The 20,428-nt window shown below is 36.5% G+C and overlaps 1 protein-coding gene and 2 long non-coding RNA genes across 46 annotated transcripts in view; 1 reads left to right on the forward strand and 2 right to left on the reverse strand.

The window, feature by feature from the left end:
- The window catches only part of LOC141380904 (uncharacterized), a 22,017-nt gene extending 21,416 nt beyond the window's left edge, over nucleotides 1-601 (forward strand). Inside the window, exon 4 of the long non-coding RNA XR_015526225.1 lies at nucleotides 1-601. This exon is cut by the window's left edge and continues 669 nt beyond it. This is a non-coding gene — a long non-coding RNA (uncharacterized LOC141380904).
- LOC141380905 (uncharacterized) overlaps nucleotides 1-5,184 on the reverse strand; it is a 6,299-nt gene extending 1,115 nt beyond the window's left edge. The window contains exons 1-2 of the long non-coding RNA XR_015526230.1: nucleotides 4,505-5,184; nucleotides 409-476 (exon numbers count right to left, since the gene is read on the reverse strand). This is a non-coding gene — a long non-coding RNA (uncharacterized LOC141380905). The remainder of the gene's footprint in view (nucleotides 1-408; nucleotides 477-4,504) is intronic.
- A 1,304-nt stretch (nucleotides 5,185-6,488) lies between these two features.
- The window catches only part of ppp6r3 (protein phosphatase 6, regulatory subunit 3), a 28,281-nt gene continuing 14,341 nt past the window's right edge, over nucleotides 6,489-20,428 (reverse strand). For 4 of the 44 annotated variants that reach the window (XM_087310404.1, XM_087310401.1, XM_087310403.1 and 1 more), the window contains 17 exons: nucleotides 19,995-20,147; nucleotides 19,663-19,821; nucleotides 19,505-19,569; nucleotides 19,259-19,374; nucleotides 17,912-17,997; nucleotides 17,328-17,414; nucleotides 17,033-17,079; nucleotides 16,645-16,699; nucleotides 16,411-16,541; nucleotides 16,208-16,329; nucleotides 15,177-15,357; nucleotides 14,078-14,175; nucleotides 13,812-13,995; nucleotides 13,451-13,468; nucleotides 10,583-10,693; nucleotides 7,675-7,758; nucleotides 6,499-7,592 (listed from right to left, as the gene is read on the reverse strand). In XM_087310404.1, the coding sequence (XP_087166530.1) occupies nucleotides 7,541-7,592; nucleotides 7,675-7,758; nucleotides 10,583-10,693; nucleotides 13,451-13,468; nucleotides 13,812-13,995; nucleotides 14,078-14,175; nucleotides 15,177-15,357; nucleotides 16,208-16,329; nucleotides 16,411-16,541; nucleotides 16,645-16,699; nucleotides 17,033-17,079; nucleotides 17,328-17,414; nucleotides 17,912-17,997; nucleotides 19,259-19,374; nucleotides 19,505-19,569; nucleotides 19,663-19,821; nucleotides 19,995-20,147 (1,749 nt within the window). In that variant the 3' untranslated portion in view covers nucleotides 6,499-7,540. 44 annotated transcript variants of the gene reach the window in all.

Raw genomic sequence — 20,428 nt, forward strand, 5'->3', positions numbered from 1 at the left:
GATAGATAGATAGATAGATAGATAGATAGATAGATAGATAGATAGATAGAATCATGGATGGATGGATGGATGGACGGATGGACAGACAGATAGATAGACAGATGGACGGACGGACAGACAGACAGTAAGACAGACAGTTATATAGATAGATAGAATCATGGATGGACAGACGGACAGACGGACAGACAGACAGACAGACAGACAGACAGACAGACAGACAGACAGACAGACAGACAGACAGACAGACAGACAGACAGACAGACAGACAGACAGACAGACAGACAGACAGATAGATAGATAGATAGATAGATAGATAGATAGATAGATAGATAGATAGATAGATAGATAGATAGATAGGAATGATAAAAGTGTGTGTATGTGAACAGTGTGTGTGTGTTCTGATCTGACCTCTCTCTCCTCACACACTCTTCAAAGAGCTGCAGGTTGTTCCTCTGCGCTGATGACACACAGACTCACTGCTGAAAGGAAACAAGACGTCTTTAATGATATCAGCACCGCATCTCACTGTATAACACTCTCCTTTCATATCTGCAGCAGGATTACTCTCACCATCTGACAAAATAAATACATAAAAAACTTTGCAGAGTAGTACCTGCTACATTTCAGTCGTACTCCTTGCACTGTCAGGCGAAAAAAATTGACATATTTTTGTACAACAAAACTACTTGATAAAACAGCTGCTAAAAATGTCAACAATCTGAATGAGTTTTATAAATCATTAAGTCTTGCTAAAGGAATCCCCACTTGCATTTTATTGAATACTTTTGAAATACTATTTAAGTGTCTAATTACAGCACACACATAGAGACTTTGCTCATCTTTTACTCATAACCATCAATTTATCTGACAGCATAAGCATGGCTTCAGTCCGAATCCTTATAATCTTTGTTTTGACAATTGCTTGCCGTAAAAGCAACATCTGCAATCTGATCTCACTCATCTGTATCATTTTTGTTCAATGATTAATCTTAGATCTCACTCTGCCCCTCAGATCGGCACATTTCAGCTCTCTCACTAATCCCAGAAACGTCATTCAGGTCACGAATATGCTAGTAAGAGATTTACTGGCATTAACTCATTCATTGTCAGTCAACACATAGGGAGATCAAAAGTCGGTGACGCAGAGGTTGTAACGCGTAGGCCTTTACGTGTATTGTATACATTCATATCCGAGACTTCCGGTTTAAGGCGTTATTATATCTTAAACACTGAGCTGTTTAAGAAATGTGACAAGATGTCACGACAACTATTTTTGTTACTTAATCTAAAAACTGTGACAAAATGTTTTGTTATACAATGTTTAACTTAATATTTTAGCCAGTTTAAAGTACATAAGTTAGATCTTGGCAGCAGTACTGAAAAATCAAGTAAAAGTATCATTACTTGCCTTAAAATGTAGTGCAAGTAGAGTAGAAGTATCTGTTGTCAGTATTACTCAAAGTCCTCAAGAGTAGCGAGTAGTGAGTATTACGCTGTGAGAAGCTGATGCATTTACATCTCATTTGTGGATGTGTGTAAACGTAACATTCTGTAGCGCATTTAGTCATTGCCCAAAAGGCACACATCGTCATAAGACGTCAATATTAGGTTAGTTTTAGGTTGTGATTTCAGGTACTAAAATTATATGTCTAGCCAGCGTCTAAGGACAACATTAGTTTGATGTCCAATAATGACTTTAAATGACATTGATGTTTGGTCGATTTTAGGTTGTTAGAAAGTGACCAAAATCCAACAACAAGCCAACATCTTAAACCAATATCACATTGACGTCAAATACCTACGTTTATTCGTCAGGTATGGCAACTAATATCTAACATCTAATGGACGTCATAGTGGCAACGTCGACACAACGTTAAGCTGTAATATCATATTTTGATATTTGGTTGGTCTTAGGTTGGACGTTGACGTCAACTTGATTTTCATTTCCAAACAAAATGCAACATCGCCACGACGTTAGGGTACAATGTCAAGCTGACGTCATGTTGATGTCTTGTGCCTGCTGAGTGTTTAAGGCAATTTCGGTCATCATACATTAAACTTCCGTCAACTTTTCATCAGTGACATGCATCTAAACAGTCTCTGGGTCAAATGCGTGTAAAGATTTTGGACATTTTTCGGACACTTTTAACGCTTCCAAACAGTTTGCTGCAATTATATATCGCCCATGTCTTGAGGTAGATCATTATGAAGCGATTTACCTTCTGTGTGCGATTTGATTGGACAGGAATTACAGAAATATTATGAAACAAACAAAATAAAGCAGTGACTGCAGGTTTAAGGAAAGTAGTGGAGTAAAAGTACCGATACAACTCTAAAAATGTACTCATCATCGATGACGTAAACATGCTCAGGCCCGAATGCGATGTGAGTGCAGGCCTTCGGGGCAGACGGGAGGGAGGGCAAGCGTGCTTCGGCCCGGTTCAAGGCAACAGTGCATAGTGTGAGTACGCCCTTACACTATATTGCTATTACAGTAGCATACAGCCGTCTGTATACCCTACGTTATCTGCTGATCTAGATATTTTAAAATTTACGGGAGTTCTACGCTAAGCTTACAACTGTTAAACAAAGTGTAGGTTACTGTCAAAACTGTCAGAAGTAGTGTGAATGATGTAAAAATGACTTAGTATATTTTAGTATGGCTTAGAAGTATATTTTCAGATTTCTTACCTCCTCTACCGCTCTGCTGTCCTCTGGTGCAGCAGCTAAAATTAAGCCTTTCGAGAATATTTTAGCGTCTGCTTTTTCAGCCTGATCTCACGAGAAAACGTAAGTATTTTACGTTTTGGCAGTTTAGTGGCTATAATTCGTACGAATTCGTACAAATTCGTACAAGATCAGTCATACAAAATTGTACGATTTTAAAAAGGAGGCATGGGCACCTAACCCCACGCCTAAACCCAGCCGTCATTGGGGGATGTGCAAATCGTACCAAATTGTATAAATTAGATTGTACGAATTCATACAAATCAGCCACTAAATCAAAAAGTTACGAATTGCAGTGAGATTGTGTTGTTTTTTTAGAGTCCTTTTTTTGCTTTCTTGGCGCTTTTCGGCACTGCATTTCCTTCTTTTTACAGTTCAAATCTTACCATAAGAATTAGCATGTGTTGCACTTACTGTTTTTTTTGACATTCTTCCTAGATTTTAATTACGTTTTTCATAACCTCTAAATGGGTCGGCCCCTCTCAAAACCAGCCGGTTGTCACCAATTGGGCCAAATGCTTAACAATTAAATATTATTATTATTATCATCATCATAATATTCACATCTTGCAAGAGATAAACGCTGCCTGTATGCAAAAACAACACATATTAAGAAATAAATTTAAAAAATGGTCCAGTCCCATGGCATTTGCCAGAGTTGGAAGATGGCAAATCCGCCCCTGCGTACGGGTGTAGTAATGAGCAAACAAAGAAAACAAAGGCATCACATTTGATTGGTAAGATTTAGTTTTTTTTACATTTTTGTATGTTATAAACTTTTATGCTCAGCAAGTAACATTACTGATGATAAGACAGTCTCTTACTGCACTGACCTTAAGGCAAAGTAGCACCAACTTCCACTAAATACCAGGTTTATGCTAGTTTTGTTGAATAAAATAAGCAAACTGTGTAAATAAAATATGATAGCAAGATGCTGCGTGCTAGAAACTTGTATTATTGTCGGCTAAGTGAACGAGTGGTTGATAACGTGGATTCATGCACAAACAAATCGCTCCATCTGTTAGAATAAGTGAAAGCAGGAGAGGGGGGTGTGTTTCAGGACACAGATTAGATCAAATTTAACAGGTAGGGAGTATAATACATGTCCATGCACACAAACACGTGCTCTTTGTCGGCAATGCCCATGCGGCCACTTATACATCAATGTAGAAAAGCATTGTATAATTATAATTTTCATAATTAAAAAAATAAAAATTTGCATACGAACCACTAGGAAAACACCAGATCATCTCTGGATGGCCAGTCCTCCACTTTACCACCTTGGTCCCGCATTAATTTCAAAGGAGCGCTACCCTGTACTAAAATGGCAACTATATTGATGCATTCCTTCCAATATACAACAACAAAGTAGGCGACATCTAATGGAAATATCTATGTCTACAGACTAACAGTATGCCATCCTGCCGCAACCCTTTTTGGCCAGTGAGAGGACGTTGCCGTCCAACCAATTTTTACTGGCTTGCGATGACTAGAAAAAGTCATTTGATTCAATTAAAAATTGATGCAGAAAATATTTTTTGGCTACATCTTATCTTTTTTTTTTAAACCAATGTCTCTTACAACCAAAGCATCCCTAACAGTTAAGGAAGATGTTAGTGACTTTCAGCAGACAATAAAAATGCCATTATATCAATTAATTAAAAACCTTTAATCTAAAACATTCAAATTGGCCAAATGTTTCTTGCCTAATAGCATTTAGTTATGAAGGATATACTGAATAAAGCTTAACATTCCTATTTTGCCATTTATATCTTACCTCAGACTTTTTGGAAGCCGTTTCACCACAGGGTTTTAAAAAAACGCATGTTTTTGTGCATTTTGTAACTATTATTTTGTGAACTCACGATTGGAAAAAACAGACCTCAGAGGTATATCAGGAAAAAAGTAAAGTATTTCTCAAAATTCTGAAAGTGAAATCACAATTCTGACAAGCCGAAATTCTGGCGATGTAACCGTCAAACGCGCGGGAAAATAAGCTTTAAATTCCAAGACATAACCGATGTTTTTGAGAAATAATATGAACAAGTGAGAAAGTGTCAGAATTGTGAGATTTAGCCTAATGGTATCTTTATACGTGTATTACTCTTTTTACCTTATATAACTTGACCCTTGAGTTCCTTTCAGGCACAGCAGCTTAAACTATGACCTTCAAGACCTTTTTCAAGACATTTTGACTGTTTAATATCAAACGCCGCGTCTAGGTCTAGAAGGGATACAGCTGTTGTGACACTACAATACATATTGTGAGAGGGTTGGAGTAGACTTTAATAAAACACAATCTAATGATTGATTTATTAAATAACGAACCATTCTCGTTATAACAATACTGTGAAAGTTGGGGTGGAAAATTAATTTAAAAAATAATTGGAAATCTAATAAAGAACTTCTGACCGCAGCTGCATCCCTTTTAGCATGAACCCTGAAAAAAGGCCAAGCATGTTCCTATATAACCCGTAGACTGATATAGCCACGACTTTGCCGCCACCTGTTGGCTGCTAAGTCATAACGCTTCGTGTCCTGGATGTTAAACCACACTCTAATCATGCAATTTAGCCCATTCACAAAGCAAACTCTATTAAAGAAAGTTTGTTATTACCCATAGTAAAAACCCTTATTAAAAATTAGGATTAACCCTTATGTGCTGTTGGGGATGTTTCCGTTCACTATGGGGTGATTTTCAGTCTTAATTTGGCCATAACTTTCTGTTTTGGTGAGCAGTATGTTTTTGGTGACAAATCTTATTGACACACATTTTGAGAAAATGCTTTGATAAAAAAAAAAAAAAAAAAAAAATATATATATATATATATATATATATATATATATATATATATATATATATATATATATATATCCTTTTATTATGTTAGGGATGAAGACCTCCACTAAATTAAACTACTGTAATGCATCAGATTTTTTGTTGTTGCATAAATCTGTTTATCAACCTCAGTCCTGATACCAAAACTACTAAATGTTTTTTTTTTTTTTTAAATTACAGGATTTTAACTCTTTATTTGCCAAATTCGTAAGTTATGTCAATGACTTGGTCAAAAAAAAACACAAAATTAAGTTTTTTCAAAACAAAAAGTAATTGTGGACTGGATTAAAAATAAATATTTTATCAAAGTATTGGACATGTGAAACAACATTGCCTTTGGTGTATTGTTTTTGATTAATTTATGTTCCCTCATTTACTGTTGGTGGCTGTTTTTGCCCCATTGACTTCCATTATAACCACATTTTTTGACTACAAAACCAGGACACCATATAATCACATATTTTTGATTGTCAGTGACTTTTCCTGTTGGCAGGAGGTAAAATTAGTCATTTTTACTGTTGATCATAAGTTACCATTAACCCTTTAGATTTACTGTGATAAAAGGTAAATAAATCAAGTCCAAAATTACTTTTTACATTGAAAAGACATGATTGTGTTTTTTTTTTCACAAAATCAGTGACATCATTTATGAATTTGGTAGGAGTTAAAATTCTATAATTTTTAAAAACATTTAGTATTTTTGATTAGGACTGAGGTTGAGTAACATTCATGCAAAAAAAAAAAAAAAACATCTGATGCAATTTTACAGCAGATGTTTTCATCCTGAACCTTACAAAAGGGCAGTAAACTTGAACAGTGCACAAGGGTTAAATGGAAACCAAGTCAGAAGACAATCCCTGCGTCAGGTTGTAGATTAAATCAGGCCTTTTTTTTTTACACGATTACAATTCACAAACAGAACTTTTCCCTTCTTGCTGGCACAGATAGCGTTTTTATTACAAAAAAGAAAAAAAAAAAAGTCGATGCATGATCATTGTAGCATTACCAGGAATATGTGGCATTCCCATCACTCTTCAGGTAGAAAGGTTGACTCGTTTGGAGAGGAGAACAGTTATAAAAAGTTGGGCTGTTTTAATGCAGGCCCGCAGGTAAGAATCACTCCTACTAGCTACATGCAAACGGAGACCCATTTTCCTTTTCAGTCATTCACCCCAGATCTGCATTTCATCGAGGGAAAGGGGGAGCATGTACGTAACATACCGTCTCTCTGAGAATAAATTAAGTTAAAAACTATACCAAAAAACGTCTTTTGTCCAAATCTTGCTCATGTTGAAAGGATACAAGAAACATTTACAAATAACAGCGGTGGCAAAATAAATGAATTCTGAATATCTCAAATCAGTTCCTCATAATAATAATAATAATAAAGACCTCAGAATAAAACAGACCAATTTGCCAATCTAACATCGCTCCGCTTTGCCTTGGGTTGGAAATTAAATACGTGTTTTTTTTTTTTCATGTTGTTATTGTGCAAGAGGACAAAAATCCTATCAAAAAGACAGCTTATGTTTTGGTCACACTTCCAATCGGTGTATTTCTTCTTTATCAATCCTCTGTTTCTGTATACATTTGTCTGTTATAAAATATTTGTTTTGTTTTATTCATACAATCATTAACTATAGCAACATTACTATTCACTTTTAAGTGGCAAGATGTCAGACAGATCACCTCATAAGAACAATAGTATATAAACAAATGCAAAAAAAAAAAAAAAGATCATTAGAGTATGTTTCTCTTCATAACAGTTCAAATTTCTCTGTACAACTGTCTAATATGAATATTGCTGGTCCTGATCTGGTGGCGTCAGTGCAGTGCTGGAGTAATTCAGCAGCAGCGGCGGTGTTGGTGTTGTTGGTGGTGTGTTTTTTATTTTATTTTATTTTTTTAAATGGGGGCTCCAGTCTAGCACTGGTCTCTCCGGGTGTGTGTGCGGGACAGGAGTGGACTGACTCATCATGCTGGACCGTTCACTGCTGCCTCTGGGTTGGCCGTGCACTGCTCTGATCTGTGTGGGTAAAGGGGAGACGTTCAGTGTTTCTGGCAGAAGAGACGCGCAGCTGGAAGATGCTGGAAGACGCTGGACTTACTTGGCTTCGTCCATATCGGCCGCATCCTCGAGAGGACCATTTAGAGCTTCGCAAGGGGATTTTGCTTTCTCTAAGTGCTTTAGACTGTAGGGGGACAAAAAGACAGCTTAATGAAAATCTAGAAAAGCATATAAACTACATCAAATTATAGCAGTGATGATGATGATAAGATCTAAATACAATGTCTGCATAATATATGAACATTTTATTTAAAAATGTGACATTTACTTTAGTTGAAAAGGGATATGTTAGTTCATGTTAACTATATATTATAAATATTTAATTTAACTTTTCAACAGCTCTGTCTATGAATAAATTTAATGAGACAACAACAGGGGAAGCTATTACCTTTCGTAATTTGACATAAGTCTTAAAAAATAAAAATAAAAATTGTTATATTAATTGCACCCTTGTATATTGTATAAAAAAATGACAAATTAACATACATATATATATATATATATATATATATATATATATATATATATATTTTATTTTTTTTTTTTGTAATTTTGCTTAATTGAGTAAACCCCATTTTAAAAAAGAATATTTTTATTCATTTCTCTGTGAATATAGGCATGTATTTTGGTGCAATTAAACAAAACCGATTTATTAAACAAATATATTTATTAGAATAATATTTTAGTCACCAAACATATTTAAAAAATTAAAAGAGAATGCAATTAAATTCAAGCAAAATATTGCAAAAAAATAAAAATAAAAAATTACAACCTTCAAAAATGTCAATTAAATTTGCCAATTTTTTGCTTCTCTTGATTTTTCCTTTTTTAAATTTGTATTTAATATTTTTGTATAATATACAAATTTGGCTGTTCTAGTTTTTGGACTGTTAATGTAAGTTATCTTGTTAGATAAGCTCCAGATTTGGCTTCAGTACTGATTTATCTAATGTTTACGTACAGATATAATATTGTTTACCTTCCTATTAAAAACATGAATTTAAGAGAGATGTGTACTTGTATATGCTGAACACTGTAGATATAGGGTTTGTGCTGGTTTCACAAAGTCAAATTTAAGACCAATAATAATAATAAAATTTCAGACTTTCCCATAAGGAAAGAAAAATTTATTTGCCCCATCAAAAAACTACTTGTAATACATTTATTCATATATACATATGTTTTGCAACATAACTATTAAACAATGACATAAAAACTCTTCAAAACCTAAATGTATGCACAACAGACTGTTCTAAGCTATATTCAGATCTATTTGCTGGTGATTGGATGTGTGTTGGATCGATTAGGTAGCTTTACATAGACGATTCGCGCAATTGACGAACTGGGCTCGGCTTAGTCAGAAGCACTGCTGAAAGCTTCCATCATCCAGGTTCAGTTTCTGGAGGAGTTTATGAGCTCAGAGAGCTGGGTGCACTTCTGAAAGGATCTAGAGCAGTGGTTCTCAAACTGTGGTACGTGTACCACTAGTGGTACGCAGACTTCCGTCTAGTGGTACGCGGATGAATCAAATATGTAATATGTACATGCTACATATATTTAAAGAAATTATCAAAAATGATTTATATACGAATATGATGACATAAAGCCTATATTTATGAGGTCTAGGCAACATTTCCAGGTGCTAACAAACCAGGAGTTATTTCTTTTTTAAACTGTACAGAGCTTAAGCTGCTTTACTAGACCTAATACGCTACTGTATTTCAAAACTGCTCATTATGGTGGTACTTGCAAAGACAATTTTTTTCCGAGGTGGTACTTGATGAAAAATGTTTGAGAACCACTGATCTAGAGCACTCAGACACGGCTTCAAATGAATCGACGCTGTTTTTCAGCCTTCATAAAGCACATAAACAGCTATTCTCTCAATAAAATCCATGTTAGTCAACTAGCAACGAAGCTAGAGTCACCGGGCATACAGAAGCCCCACTCATCACCCGAATACTCATCTATTGCTCAGTGAATTGGACGTGTGAATGAAGCAAGTAAACTAAAAATGTTCATGTGTTTATTTACTATCATGATTTATTTACGGTTGCCACATCTGGTGTAAACACAGCAAAAAACTTTGAGACCCCGCAGACACCGTGTGTGTGTGTGTGTGTGTGTGTGTGTGTATGTGTATATATATATATATATATATATATATATATATAAATAGTGCATTTGAACAAAATAGATTTATTAAATAATTAATTAAAATACTGTTTCAGTCACCAAACATCTTTAGAAATAGAATTTATTTAAATGTATGCGAAATATTGCAAAAGACTAAAAAAAACTAACTTTTTTTCTAGCTCTTTAAAAAATAAAATAAAATTTATATTTTCCCTAATGTATAAATAATTTTTGGACCGTTATTGTAAAGTAAATAGCCTTGCATGAACAAATTACCATTACCCTATCCTCACTGAAAGTCCCTCGACTCTACTTAAAGAAAATGAATACTTTAAAGGCCGATTTATACTTCTGCGTCAAGCGAACGCGTATGGTCTGGCGCAGCCTGCGTGCATTTGCATAGCCCACGTCGTGGCTGACGCGCACCTCTCAAAAAATGTAACTACAAACTCTGTGATTGGTCTGATTGGTACTGATGACAAGTGTGGGCCAGATGAAGCGAGCATTTACAAGTGTTGAGTCCTGTGAAGGAGCTCCAGATGGAAACTGTTGTTTTGTGTTTACCTTATGATTAATGTTGTTTCCGCATCTGAATGAGCGAGTTTTAGCTACTTGTAGCGTTTAGAAAAAACATCACCTAATGCCAGCTAGAGTTTTGGAAGTGTTTTTGCAGAGCAACACAAACAGCACACAGAAGTATGAATGCACTACTAAGTGCAAGGCATGCGCCGTGGGTCACGCAGATCACTCGACGTGGAAGTATAAACCAGCCTTAACACTTTTTACTTGCTTACAATACAATGAAGACTCACCCTGGTTTCTGACAGTTGCTAGAAGGACAATTGCTCTTCTCCGCGTCCCCACTCTCTGCAACAAACAACTTTGCAGATGCGTCTTCAGAGGTAGACTGTTTCTCTTCCTCACTACAGGATGATCAGAGAGGACAGCGTTTTAAAAAACAGCTTTCATTGCAGTTCGCTTACAGAATTAAAACCCCCACTTTAAACCCTTGGACAACACATGCAGAATGGAACGGACCACACTGAAAGCAACAGGGCAAAACCAAAAAAATAAATAAAAACATTGAAATAAATGTTCTGAAATGGGGTTTGGCGGACAATAAGATGTGAGCAGAACGACGAACAGAGACGGGAGTGACTATTAACCACACAACAAGTGGATTAGACGATGAGCTGCTTTAGTATGTGAGTGCGAAATGATGGTGAAAAGTCAAAGTCATGCCAGCAGTCTTCACTTTTTAGGATGGCATCAGTAAACCCATGAATTAGAGTTCGGTAGAAACTAGGGGTGCAATGGTACATATATTTGTATCAAACATTTTTTATATGAGCCTTTTGATTGTTATATTTTTTGTTATTGTTTTAGATCACTGTATGTGAAGAAATTAATCTGCTTGTACAATTGTGGACTCTAGTTTTCCTCATCTATATTGACATTGTTATTGTTTTCATTTAATAGTTTATTATTATTATTTTATTTGTTCTTAAAAAACAAAACTGATCATTTAGACTTCTGCTTTAGTTGATTCAAGAATAAAATATATACAAATAAAGCCTTGAAATTCAATATCAGCAAGCAGGTTTTTTTTGGATAGACTCTTTTAATAAGAAACAACCCTCACCTTTTAAATTACATCCATAATAAATTAGGATTAGTACTGGGCGATGTGGCCTTTTTAAAAAAAAATAAAAAAAATTTCACAAAAAATAGATTTGCTGTAAAATGTCAAACTGCTGTTGTGAATTGGATCTCTTTGCAATAAAAAAAGGTTCAATTATCCAGGGTTCATACACATTTTTACTACCAAAATTCCATTTTCCAGAACTTTCAAGTACATTTTCATGACAATGTTTCATGTTATGTCTACATAAACGTGGTAAATAATAAAACAATGACATTCAAATTTATTAAAGCATATCATAGAACATGCAACAATCTGTTTTGTGCAAATTAGTTTTTATGTGCATGTAAAATTTATTTTGATCTTGCTTACACAGCACTAACAATGTGAGAGCAAGTTTTTGGCCAAGGACAGAAAAGAAGACAACTAACCTATATTCAAGTTAAGGCTGCACAATATATCGTTTCAGCATCGATATCGCAATGTGTGCATCCGCAATAGTCACATCGCAGGATATGCAGTGTTGGGATTATAGTTTAATATAGAGTTTAATCATAATGGTGTAAAAGGTTATCATCTGCATGCATTTATCAAGAGATAACAAACACAAACAGAATAAAATTTAATAACTTCTGTAGTATTGAAACAAGAAGTGTGAGTACAATTTAATCTGAGGAAACTGTCCCTTTAAGGCCTGTGACTGTGTGAACATTTCAATATTTCAGAGATATTTTCAGAATTTTTTTGTAACTTTAATAAAAATTAAATATTATACAATGAAGACTATACAGTGCTGTACCTGAATAGTGAATACCTGAACACTATAATTCACTTTTATCTTTACTATATTTTATTGATCTATGCGTGTAATTTATTTGTTATATATTGTTCGAGATTCACTTCCCTACAGAATCCCCTTAATCAATCCAAATAAACCTGTCAAATCATCTGGTGAAATTGTATTCACATCGCAATATATATCACAGAAATACAAAATATCGTGATGTCAGATTTTTCCAATACTGCGCAGCCCTATTTCAAGTACACAGACATTTGTTAAACTAATTTCCAAGACTTTGTGGGTTTTTTTCTGTTTTCACAAAACTATTCCAGGCCTGGAAAATGCCATGTCAAAATTACATGACTTGGATGACCGTATGAACCCTGATTGTTGGTAATTGGGTGTCGGCCTGGTAGCTTTACTTAGAAATAGAAATGATGACCTTTTAAAATGATTTTAGACCTTCAATTCAATATTTCGGTAACTTTTTAAGGCCTAAAATTTTGTTTTTAAAATTTAGGACATTAAGACCCTGTAGACACTCTGTAAAATGACAAACACCTTTCAAACGACAACTTTATAACATGTCAGTGTTTATCTGACCATTTTATTAATACTTCTGTCATAATCTGAATGCGTGAAGGAAAAATAACAAAACTGATTGAAATGTCAACTGCTTTCTCAAGAGTAAAAACTTAACTAAAAGTTCACTAAAAGTTTAGTAAGCATGCTAATCACTAACATTTTAGAAAACTATGATCGCGTGAGAGACTAAATTGGGATCACAATCTTTAAACATTTAATCGTTCAGCTCCACAAGGTATATTCTAACGCCTATAGTAAAAACGATATCCTCCTCTGATGCCAGGAATATCATGTTATATTTCTGGAGCAGTGAAAGCCAACAGAGAAAAATATTTTATCCTTAATTTACCCCTGCAAAAGACTCGTAAAACCAAACCACAGTAGATGACGAGGAGAAATCCCTTTGTAAAATATGATCAGGAATCTTTGTGGATCACAATAAGCTACATTTAAGGATGCATGGGGGCATTTCATGCCGTTAACACCTGCACATCTGAGATTAACATGCAAATGGTGATGGATACATTGCGGTTTGAAAGAAAACAACAAACAAACATACGGACGGACGAACAAACAAAACATGGTTACAAACCAAAACGCAATGCCTGACATGGAGGGGGGGAGAAAAACCCAAACAAAAACAAGACACGCCCCCTGATTGGCTGTACATACCGATACGATTTCAACACTCTGAAGCCACACGCACGCCAAAGAGAGAGAGGAAGCTCATGTTGTAAGAGTTGCAGTTCAAGAAGGACAGTTTGTTCTTTTTTTTTGGGTTCTCAAACAGACAAAACAGATGTTACAAAGCTCTGCATCTTAACAGCCCCCGTTTAAAAGGAAAAACAAACAAATAAATAAAAAAAAGAGAGAGTTCCGGGGTCTGGCTGGCTGTAGGTGCAGGAGGAACAGGAGGATAACGTGACAGGGAAAGATCAGGTCTACATGCAGAGTGAAGTGAAGCTTGTGTCTCAAAGGGGAGGAAGAGGAAGTGATGTGTGGCACTGCATGAGTAAAAAGCTCTGGGACTCACCTTTTGAAAACAGCAGTTTCAGTTTTGGCGTCTACAGTAAGGCTGACCGTCTCCTTCATAGAGCCGTTGGTGACTGTTTCTGTGATGCGGTCACTGACAGGCTCTTCTTCGGGGTCAGAGGCGTCCCCTGTTTTCCCTCTGGGGGAAGTTGGAGTGGTCTCATTGGGAAGCCACTGATCTGTATCTGCACAATAAGATTGTTTATTCTAACATCTGTGCGAGTGTGTGTCGAAATTGAAATGAGGATGGTAAGAGTCTATTCTTACTTTCTTGCTGCATAGGCGCATTGACTCCCAGAGGGTCCACCGTCTCTATGCTGGTCTCCATGGCTACAGGGGAATTGCACCTCAAGGGATCCTTAGGGCTAATTAAAGGATGAAAATGAAATTAACGAACTTTCCACATTTACATGTTTAGAGCTGCATTACATATTTGGTATTGTGGGTACAAACAAGCTGTATCATAATGTCCAATAAACTACTTATATTTAAATTCAGCTTAAAATTATTTTATTTGTCAAAACAGCAAGTATAACAGCTTTTATGTCTTTCCTGTTCATTAAATGTGTCCAATTTGAACTTTTTGTTCTGAGCGAATTAAAATGGAAATGAATTTTGTTCTGAGCAAAGTAAAAAAAAAAAATTAACGACCATCAAAAATTTGACTGTAACAAGTCCCAAGAGTGTGTATGTGAAGTTTCAGTCCAAAATACCACACAAATAATGTTTTACAAATTGTTGAATCTGCCCCTTTTAGGCTTTGATGCTAATTGTCGTTTTGGTGACTGTCGCTTTAAACATCCCAAAAACTCTAAAGGCGGACAGCTGCTTCTCACTCAGGGCTGTCTATGATAATGAGGGAGGGATTGTCACTAATGGGCGGGGCTTTCCCCCTCTCCAATGACACATACAAAGTAGGGTTGCACAGTTTTACCGGTACTATGGTAGTATCGTGATACTACGGCTCCAAAACACTGGTGGTGCCACTTGTAGTTTTAAACGGTAGTATCATTATTAACAGTGTATCTACAATGCATAATGTTGCCTGTGGAAGTCACTAATTTGCTCACACGTTTGTGCAACAAAAATTTATTTTAATAGTCTGTGGAGCCCTCTAAGGTTGCAAAACGGTGTAGAATTTCCTATTTGTCAGTGAGATTTTTTTAAACCATCTAAAAATATAATATACAACAATCGAAGACTATATTCTTAACATCTAAAATGTACCACTTTTATTTGTATATCAAACATTCTATTGTAAATATAAATTTTAATATACAAGAAGAGAAAGGGTGAGCATTTTAAATGAAACCGTTACATAACCCAAATCTAGTTTATGGGTTATAAATATCAGCAATAATGATACCTGACAGGTGTGAAGCTGGAGAAGTCTGCCCAGCCCGTTTCTCCATCTCCAGAGGCGTTTGGAGAGCTCCAGCCTGTAGATTCAGGCACTGAAGCCGTTGAGTTAGACACTGGTGCGCTGGGAGCCGTGGAGCTGCCTGTGTCCATTGGGATGTCATCAAAATTTGCCGTCCATACCGTTCCTAAAATAAAGCAACAGAGAATAAGAACGTTTCATCCAAAGCAGTGTTTGCCAATTTCCAGTCCTCATGCATCAACGCTTCGCATATTTCAGGTTTTAAAAACTTTGACCATGAACTTCACAGCATATTCCACCATGATTCCAGTTCAAAGAGTGTGTGAACGTTTCATTTGACTGGCATTCTTGTGTGGTGTATGATTTTACGCTTCACACACTTATGTTATGCTTTAGATGGACATCAACACTCCCATTTAATGCGATTAAGACAGTAATCTGATTATAAGTCTTGCATGTAATAGATGTTCTTCGCTTGGTGATTTTAAAAAATCTAACTCATTTGATTTAACTACTACAATTACCATATTTGATCCATAACCCACAGAAGAAGAAAAAAGTAGTTAATAGCAACATTAAAAAAAACATGAAAATAAAAAGATATCAGCCTTTCAATTATTTTTTGCGACCTCTGGTGAGATTATATCATATTTAAGAGAAAGCACATTGATTTTATGGCATCAGGTTAAACTCTGACACCTTTACCGCACTCACATACAATAAAAATAAATACAAGCCACAACTGAACATGGAGGATGGTCTCCGAGTGGCGTTCTTCAAAATTAAATTATGAATAGACTTGGACCTATTGGTATACGTGCAAGGTTTATATATTTATAACCACCTCAGAAGATATTGGAGGTCTTGAGTAACTGGCATTGCTATTTTTGGGGTCGCAGGCTGAAAAGTTTGGGAACCCCTGGCCTAAAGAGTCATGCAAAATGTGTGGAGCAGTACAAGTTTTGAAATTTAAAAACTGAACGGCGACAAACATGGCAGCAAGCAGCTCCTCTCACCATCCCCAGAATCCACTTCCATTCTGTCATCTGAGGTGGCGTTTGTGGACTCGAATGGGTCTCGCTTCCCGTCCTCCTCCTCAGAGTCTGTACTCTCCTCGCTATCTGTACTTCCCGAGCTCCTGCATTTGAAGTCATGGTGAATGAAAACAAAAGGACTACATAAAGCTGTATTTGAAAAGATATTCAAATGGATACAATACCTGGGACGTCGCGGAGCTTCGGGGGCGAAAGTGACATCTTTCTCATCCCAAATATCCTCCTCATCTGAGCCGGCATCTTCAAACTGCTGGATCTTTTCCTTACAGCAAGCCTCAAAGAGCGCCACGTTTGCCTGTGGGCACAGCAGGAGCAAACTATGAAGACACGTCATGAGCTTTCTAATCAAATCAGCTCATTTGTTCAAAAATAAATAAATAAATAAATTGCATACTTACACTTTCATTTGTATTCAAGGAAAAATTGATGTCTGATATTCTATCAAAGGGAATACTGCAAAGTTAACAAGAACAGACGTTAGTTTTCTAGTATCTAGAGGAAAACAACAGCTTAAATGTAACAAAATCCATCACCTTAAAGAAAGAAAAGAAGAGCCAATTTAAACAGTCACCAAGTACACCAACTCAGATAATCAGAAACGAAAACATTTAAGTGATCAGATTTAATTTCAACCGTATGATCCATGATTTAACACACATACACACACAAAAAACCCCAACATAAGCCCCAGTACTAATGCTAACCCCCTCCCAAATTGATTGGTTCCCAGCAACAACAAAAAAATGGCGGTAAATCTGAAAAGCGTCATGCACGATGGGTACTTACTCCCCGACATCGTCCTGATCGGCAAACTCTTCGTCATTGAAGCCAAACTGCTCAATAAAATTGGACGTCATTTGTTGCATCTGATAATCAGAAAAGGCCTGGCAAACCCAGGACCAATGATAATGATATAGTCTTGACACTACAAAGAAGCTTCATGTCAAATCAGCTGATAAGCGTCGAAAAGCTATTTATACATGCAATAAAGATTTAAATTAGCTTTACTGGACGTTTCTTGTCATTAGCTCTGATGTTACAATTAAAAGCAGCCTGTGAGCTCATCCAGGCACAGACTTACTTGCTGTAAAGAGGAGTCCTGATGAAACCCACTGTCTTTGAAATCGACTTCATCGTCGCTAGATGAGTGTATGTGGTGTGTGTTGACCTGAGAGATTAGAGAAAAAGCAATGATAACTTTCAGAAGTTACATTTACTTGAGAAGAATCATTTGAGACAGAAGTGTGTTTTTTTTTTTGGTATGCAAACTTAACCATAATTTCTGAAGAAATACAAGTACAAAAAATGTTTTCTTGTATCTAGTAAAAGTTTTGGGGAATTTTGGATCTAGGTATGAGCAAAAGTAATATTATAAATCAACAAAATTTGGATAGTTTGTAGATAAACATATCTCTTTATCCATTGACTTTACTGCAGCATTAACAAAAGTGCCAATTCATCATCTTTCAACACTGAAATTGCTTTTAAATTTACTCGATGCAAAGTTTCCAATCAATGAAGTCCAAAATATCCTAATATATAAATGTTAATTATTTTATTTGGGTGTAAACAAACCCAAAAAGCAAAACTAGCATACAGATTTTTAACATTATGAGATTTAAGCATCCTAAAACAAATGGAGCCATTACAGAACAAACCACTTACTAAATCTACAGTGTTTTTCTTGTTTGTATCTGCTAGCTGTCCTGAAGTAAAGGCTTCCCATCGTTCCCTGTCCTCCTCTGGAAGCTCTGCAAGTCAGAAAACAGAAGTGAAAACGGTCCTTGAATTAATGAAAATAAATAAATAAAATAAATAAATAAAAATCATGAAACAAACGTTAATGCAGTTATGCTGTGTTCACACCAGAAGTGGCATGTGCAAATAAATCTCAGTATTCTCGAGTAAAAATCAAGTTTACTCCTTTCATTCACGTGTCAAATTTGCATGAAAAATTTACTTCACAATAGACGTCGATTCACGTCGTGGACGGGGGTCCAGTCTGCCCGGTGACTAGTTTTATTGCTAAATGGCTAACATGGATTTTATTAGCTGTGCTTTATGGGCTATAGGAAGGCTGAAAACAGTGTAGATTAATTCGGTGCAATGTCTTAAGTCCATTAGATCTTTTCAGAAGTGTACCCAGCTCTGTCAGTTCATTAACTCCTCTAGAAATGGTCAGTGGATGATGAAGCTTTCAGCTAGGGTTGGGCCAATAGACGATGCCATCGTCCATCACCGATGGCTAATAGACAACACTATGCTGAGCCGGCATTGCCGATGCTCCGCCCCACCCCCCACTCGCGAAAAAATACACACTCAGGCCTCGTTTACACTAGTACGTCTTAGTGCTAAAATGGCAATTTAGAACAAAAAGGATCCACATCCACACCATGTTTTACCTAGCATTTCTGAACAGCACTCTGTCCGCTGAAAACGCACATCACGTGACCCCACACACAAAAAGACACAAGTGGTGCTCCCCACACACACACACACACACACACACACACACACACACACACGCACGCACGCACGCACGCGCATGCTCCTCAGAGCTCCAGAGACAGAGAGCAGTGCACGTCTTTTATCAAGGTTGTACTGCTGGATCGCGTCTCACTACAGTTGTTAAACGTGATATTCAGTCATCCTTAATCTCCCTGAAGTTCCGGGAGTCTCTGCATTTGCGGTATTCATAATGCCCGCAAACGAGTGATAATCTCCCGAAAAATCGCACGTCTCCCTCCCAGTCCTCAATTATATCACGCACCCTTCTCACCCCAAATCCTTCGTCACGCACAGTCCATCAACAAATATTCATTTGGATTTTATTTTAACATCAGAATAAAAAAAAAAGGACTTATTGTCTTTATATCATCCCAGTACGACAGTGGACACACTATACCTACACACAGTTCTGTCCAAACAGCTTCCAAAAGTAGATTTTCATCATAGGTGCCCTTTAACATGTAAAACACTCCACATCTGGTGTGAACGCACCAATAGACAGACCTGAGATGAGCTGCTGAATTTGTGACCCATTGGGGCCCTTGTCACTGTTGTGCACTATAGAATTTGCTATTCTGGTCAGGTGACCCATGTAACCTCTCCGTCGCCCACCCTCAGTCCTGATTGGAGAAAAACAAATAAATATGAAGGATTCATTAAAGACTTCATCATACAAGACCAGGTGTACAAAATAGGATGGTTCCTTTTAAATTAAACATAACCGACCAATCAGATTTAAGAGTTACTCACTGCTCCTTGTCGTTTGATCCCCAGGCATCAAGAATTCTTTGTATTAACTGGCACTTCTGAAAGAGCTGCGGGTCAGAACAGAGAAGATTGCATTAAAGTTTAATGTGCGATGCTAACAGCTTTGGGTTTCAAACAGCGGGAACAGATGATGAACTCACATGTTTGATAAGGATGTTTTCTCGTATGGGCTCTTGGTCGTTTTCTCTGTTGATTTCGGGAGATTCACTTTGGGTTGAAGGCATCGCTAAGACCATCGCTGTACAGATTTCTACTTGTGTGTGCAGGAAATTATTCCATAAGTATTTAAAGTACATGTCCTGTAGATTAAAAAAAAAGTCAAGTATGTGATGTGCACGAAAATATAGGCAACAAAATAATTAGATGCTTACTTAATTGCTGTTTTCATTTTTTATTGTGTTTTTGAAAAACCATGGCTAACCACTAGTTTTTCCACACTGCAAACATTACACAGAACTCTCAAAACACTCACTAGTATGACTCCCAATGTGTTGAGGGCGATGAGCTCCTGGTTGATGATATGCGTGTTGGTCTGTAGAAGGCTGGTCACTAGTCGCACCACATTAAGACGAGTATTTCCCACTGGTGGATCCAACACTCCCCATGTGGTGTTCAAGACAGTTTTCTGATTAAAAAAAAAAAAAAGATACATAAAACAGCAAAGTTCATTTGACCTTGAGGAAACATAAAAAAGCTGAACATTAAAATCTACACTTTATAATATTGTGGTGTTTATGTTTATTGGCATACTAGCTGCACTGGCTATTACAAAGTAGATGTATAGTAGAGCAGCACAATATATTACAGTTTCAATATCGATATCGCAAAGTGCGCATCCATAATAGTCACACTGCAAGATATGCAATGTTGAGTCGGAATCATAGTTGACCAGAACACAACACGTGA

Source organism: Danio rerio, chromosome 25, assembly GCF_052040795.2.
Source record: "Danio rerio strain M-AB ecotype USA chromosome 25, GRCz13ab, whole genome shotgun sequence".
Classification (NCBI taxonomy): Eukaryota; Metazoa; Chordata; class Actinopteri; order Cypriniformes; family Danionidae; genus Danio; species Danio rerio.